General features: G+C 33.5%; 1 protein-coding gene across 1 annotated transcript in view; it reads left to right on the forward strand.

Annotated features, from left to right (window-relative positions):
- The window catches only part of CDH19 (cadherin 19), a 47,291-nt gene extending 41,980 nt beyond the window's left edge, over positions 1–5,311 (forward strand). The window contains exons 10-11 of the mRNA XM_068993882.1: positions 1,526–1,777; positions 4,821–5,311. Coding sequence (XP_068849983.1) covers positions 1,526–1,777; positions 4,821–5,311 — 743 coding nt within the window. The remainder of the gene's footprint in view (positions 1–1,525; positions 1,778–4,820) is intronic.
- The last annotated feature ends 689 nt before the right edge of the window (positions 5,312–6,000 follow it).

Consider the following 6,000-nt stretch of genomic DNA (forward strand, 5'->3'; position numbering starts at 1 on the left):
GTTTTCATATGGAGAGACGGAGTTCCTTTTCCTTCCATACAGAAGTAGGTCAACTTTGTACAAAGTTGCAGTGTTCTTTTTTCCTTCAGTAAAATATTTTTTGTTGTCATATATGTTTCCATTCTAATTTTGCTTCATATCACAAAGATATGCAGCACTGTAGGAGTCATTATTCCGGCATCTATAATCAAACACCTGCAGCTGTTCTTCCTTACACCTGAGTTTAAGCTCCCGTCAAGGGGAGATCTTTTATGGAAGAATAAATCCAGACACATTCTTTCCCCTTTGGCTTTGTCAAATTCCCTAGTGAAAGAAACTCAAATAGATTTAAGATTTTTAAAAAAGCCACATCAAAATAAGAAATAAGCTATAGATTTGTTTATATTAATATAAAATAAATTAGTGGGACAAAATAAATATATTGAAACATAAAGGGAACAATTTAATATTGGTTTAATATTTGTGGTTATAAGTAATTTAAGAAAATGCATACCCAAAAGTATAAACTTTCTCACCTGTTTGATCTGTCTAGTGAATAAAATCACAGGTTTATAAACTTCAAGAGCATGATGGAGAGTTTGTTTTTAAAAGGAGATTTGGGAAAAGTGATAAGTAGGCGTACATTTCAAAAGACTTTTATTTTCATTTATCTATTTCAAAGACTTCCATTTATCTATCTCCTCTTATTTGTTTGTGTCTTCTAAAATTTGTTTGATTGCTACAGAATATGTTTCAAGGAATGCCAATACAAAAAAAAAAGTGTCTGGGGGGAAACATATTGTGTATCATAGACTGATACACAATAAACTGCACTGGAGAAGACCATTTAGCATATTTGGGGAGTCAAGGAAAAAAATTAAATATGTTGAAGTATATATGATTTATTTTTGTTAACTATTTGAGCATTCTAGCCAAGTGAATTAATCAGTACTATTAAGGTTTAATGATTCTCTGAAATATAAGTAGAAAATAGGTTAATAATGTCAAGGTGAAATGAAATGTTCTAAAAGAAACTTTAACTCCAAATAAAATTAATTATATTGCCTTATTAATAAATACATTATTTGAGATCACTTACTGTGACACAGAGGTGACTTTGAAAATCTCATGTGTTCATATTATTTGTGAAAGTAATGAGTTTCTATTAGAAAAATGAGTCATGAGTATTTAATTCAAATGAAACTGATGTGTCTTTATACATTTAATGCTAGTACCCCCATATACTTTCAATGGCTAATTAAAAAGCAATTTCTTTTCTGTGTTCCATATGTATGTTTCCTATCTTTACCAAAAAAAAAAATAGAACTGATTTATATAATTCATCTAATTTTGTAATTGGGATTTAGGCAAAGTCGAAATCAGTAATGACTTCTTGAATTGATCTTTTAATTTTCTTTTTCATGAGAAATGTACTCTTTCTTATTTGAGCTTATTTAATCTCTACATTCCTGCCTCTTCTACACTTAGTGGCTATGAATTTCTTTTGCATTATTAAAAAAATTATGCCTGTGGATTTTTGTTTTAGATAACACAGCTGTAGTTGTGACCAATAGAACTGGTTTTAGCCTTCAAGAAGAGCCTGTTTTCTACATATCCATCCTAATTGCTGACAATGGAATCCCATCGCTTACAAGTACAAACACCCTTACCATACACGTGTGTGACTGTGGTGATGCTGACAGCACACACACCTGCAGTCATAAGGATTTTATGCTTTCCATGGGATTCAGGGCAGAAGTCATAACTGCTGTGCTGGTATGCATTATGATAATATTTGGTAAGTCATGTGAACTGAGCATATATTCATTTATTGACAGAAATATAATACATATAGAAAAGAGTTAACCCCATTATAATGATATAATGTGGACTTGTGTGTGTGTGTGTGTGTGCCTGTTTGTGTGTGTTTAATTGCCCTTATGAATGTGTTACAACTCTTAAGACAAGTGGAGTAAATGAGAAATGGAGTGAATATGCACTTCAAGTTGAAAATCAATGACTCTTGAATTTGATGAGTATATGAGTACATATGTGCACGGCCTTTTGGGAGTGGTTTTGACACACACACTGCAACATATGTAGTAATATAAACATTAGTAATAATAATGGCCAACTTCTGTTGTGCACTTATTATATTCCAGGAGACTGTCTTAAGTGATTTGCAGAAATTTTGCAGTTTACTCCTCAAGATAACCTCAAGAAGTAGCAACTGTTATCGCCTGTATTGTACGGATGAAGAAAGTGCAAGTCAAAGAGTTACCTAACTTACAAAGGGTCATGCAGCTAGTAAATGAAGTTCTGAGGTTCCATAACCATAACACACCTCCATCCACCCCTTTGCCGCAGCACACTGAAGCCTAGGAGCATTGGGGAGTAAATGTTAGGATGAAAAAAATGTAAACGAGAAGTAACAAGGATCTACTGTAGAGCCCAGGGAACTTGTCAATACTCTGTACTGGCCTATGTGGGAAAAAGTCTAAAAAAGACTAAATATGTACACATGCATAACTGATTGCTGTACACTTAAAACTAACACAGTATTGTAAATCAACTCTACTACGAAAAAGGGAAAAAAAAGGAAATTCCAACTGATCAGGACACACATAGTTCTGTCGGTCACATATATCTCAGGGTTTCCAACTTTCCAGCATTTATCATGAGGAAGGAACAGAAAGCTTCCTCTTTAAAAAAAAACAAAAACAAAAACACTTGTTTGTGATGGGTAATTATGCTTAAGCTAGCTTTGTAGTTAAAAATAAACATAGTTTTCATTCTGAACATGTAAAAGAGAGAGTCTAACTTAAAGTGTTAAACACGAAAGAAATCTCAGTAAAATAGCTCCACTTGTTTTCGTCTGTTTGCTATTGTTGTTGCTGTTGTTTTTACAAGGGAATAAGTTATAGTCATTTTATAGATGAGGCAAATGAGGCTCCAAATGTTTTAGCTAGGCTTTCAAAACTACACATTATGCATCAAACACAACTTTTTCCTTTTCTTAACATACCAGTCTATATAGTCTAAACCTTTCTGTTGCTTCCCTCATAACTTCACATCAAAGCCAACACAACTGTATTGAATGTTGACAGCAACTGTATGAGCCATGGGTTATGAAATCCCAAACTCACTACTCAAACTGACATACAAAATGTTTCAGGATTTGCTTTACTTTCACTCTTCTCATCTTTCTCAAATCTTTAAAAATCATGCATTTCTCTTTTACCAAAGTTACCCTGCTTTTCTACCTAGCTTCAGTTTTTCAAATTATTTTTGATGATCCTTTATCATAAAACTGAATTTAGAGCTATATAACTAGATATCAGAAGCAGGAAGCAGTAGAAACAGTATGATGTTTGCAGGTTGCAAATACAAAATTGCTCACTGGTACAGACCCAAACCTAGTCCCGAGACCCTGCAAGTAAACCAAGGGCAACCTCATAGTCAAGGACATGAGTCATATTGAAAAGGTGGAATGTCAGGTTCAACAATAGTCAGAAGTTTCCTGTGAAAGTTTCATGAATATGTGCTTCAATTCATAGATTGAAAACCTATTTGTTAGCTCCCTTTCTATTTCAACCATATATCTCAGCTTTATTAAATTACTGCACCTGGATTCAGGCACAGTGAGCTTATTTCAGGAACACTATTTCAATTTATTTAAATGTAAGATTTACCTAAAACACTGCCTAATGTATTTCTCTTTTGATAATATTAATAACATTACTTCCTGTTTGTTTCAGTTCCTGTAGATGAAATTCTGAACAGATACATAAGATCTGAAATTGTGTAAAGGTTGACTACGCATGAAACACACACATACACTTTTCTCCAAAAATTTTTTAAAAAGCATTCTGAAATTGTTCTATTTCTACACAATTTAAAAAATATTTTATATTGATACAATTGATTGATGTGAACATACCAGTGTTATGACTCAAAAACCTGGTAAGTTTGGAATTTCTGAAATTAGTATGGTATAGCAAAGCACAGATTGTGAGCCAACTTTCTGGTTTTGAATGCCAGCTTTTTGTTTCCTAGGCATGTGATTTAATCTCTGCACTTCATTTTCACCATCTTCACTAGAGCACTATAATAAAATATGGGTATCACAGCAAATCAATGAGTATATGTAGAACTTTTAGAAAAATGACTAGTACAGACTTTGTAGTCAATAAATACTAACTTAGAAAGAAATTATGCCACAGAATGTGTCTCAGTGGTAAAAATCAAACCATCTCAGTGTGCTTAACTTCCTCTAACATGGATCACTGGTTCCTGAGATTGACAGAGGCACGTAGATTGGAAAATCTTATTTCTCATCTTTGTTCTATTTTCAATAAAGAAAAAAAATAAAATTTTGTCATAAATTGATCATCATATAAAGTTCACTATATTTCTCTGATGTTTTTCCACTCTATATCATCAACCAGTTAAGACTGCTATACTGCCTTATCTTTCTGCAAGTCCCTTTGGTAAATTTTCAATGACAAATATATCTTTGCTTTATAATCAGAAAACTGATGCTTTTGTCTTAAGCTTGTAACAAAAGCAAGAATTTATAGCTTATTATAAATAACATACTATTTAACAATTTTTATAATGTAAATAGATAACATATTTAATTATAGTATGCATTATTAAAAATGTAACAATATTTACATGAATATATAGTATAACATTATTAGGCATTATTGTTTATTTATAATATAGTAATACAAATATAAACATGCATTATATTTATAATGGAAGTAATATGAAGCCTTAATATTTATAATATATAATATTGTATTTGCATTAATGTTCTGATACGCTTTGTTTCATAGGGTTTATTTTTCTGAACCTCGGTCTGAAACAACGGAGAAAACAAACGCTGTTTCCTGAGAAAAGTGAAGAATTCAGAGAGAATATATTCAGATACGATGATGAAGGTGGCGGAGAGGCGGACACAGAGGCCTTTGACATTGCACAGCTGCGAGGCAGCGCGGTAATGCGGGGCCGCAAGCCCCGCAGACACGCCAGGGCGGAGATGCGCAGCCTCTACAGGCAGTCTCTGCAGGTCGGTCCGGACAGTGCGGTGTTCAGGAAGTTCATTCTAGAAAAGCTGGAAGAGGCTGACACTGACCCCTGTGCCCCACCTTTCGACTCCCTCCAGACCTATGCTTTTGAGGGAACAGGGTCCTTAGCTGGATCCCTGAGCTCCTTAGACTCCGCAGCCTCTGATCACGATGAAAATTATGATTATCTTAATGAACTGGGACCTCGCTTTAAAAGATTAGCGTGCATGTTTGGTTCCGCTATGCAGTCAAAGAATTAGGGCTTTTTTCACTAATATATATTTTTAAAAATGCTAATGCATGTTTGGGCAAACTGGTAGTCGCTTGGTGAAAAGTTGTTTACTTCAGATCCCTGGGAAAAGAAAGAGATGCAACTTATACTATTCTCTGATTTTCTTGGAGTAAATATCCCATATCGTCCCTGACTGCAAATAAGGGAAGTGAGCTAATTGCAGACTCCCTCTAGCAGGCCCCTGAAATACTCTTTCAGACTTTTTTTTTTCTTTTTTTTTAATGTCAAATACAAATTCTCAAAATTTTTGACTGTTTAATGTGAAAAGGGCAATGAACCAGATCGTCTTAACTTTATTTCATTTATTCACATTGTGAATCTTGCAAAGTAAGAGTAAAGTGTTTCTGTGTGTTACCTTCCTGATACGCTACAGAGAAAGACATATAGGAGAATCTGGGTAGTTATATACAACTTTGAAAAACTCTTTTCTATGAATATGCAAGCTTATGCCTGAGTCTATGATTCATTCCAGTTTGATATTTTAAAATTGTCTTCAATACCACATTTTAAAACTGTTTTCAAATTTAGGCAGATGCTTGGTATTTGTTTATGAATCAAAGATATAGTGTAAATTTATATTCTCTTTGATATTACAGCTTTATAGAAAAAAAGGCATAGACTATAGGAGATTTTCATAAGTTATTTTCTTATGTATTC

The sequence above is a fragment of the Capricornis sumatraensis genome, chromosome 21 (assembly GCF_032405125.1).
Source record: "Capricornis sumatraensis isolate serow.1 chromosome 21, serow.2, whole genome shotgun sequence".
In the NCBI taxonomy this organism is placed as follows: domain Eukaryota; kingdom Metazoa; phylum Chordata; class Mammalia; order Artiodactyla; family Bovidae; genus Capricornis; species Capricornis sumatraensis.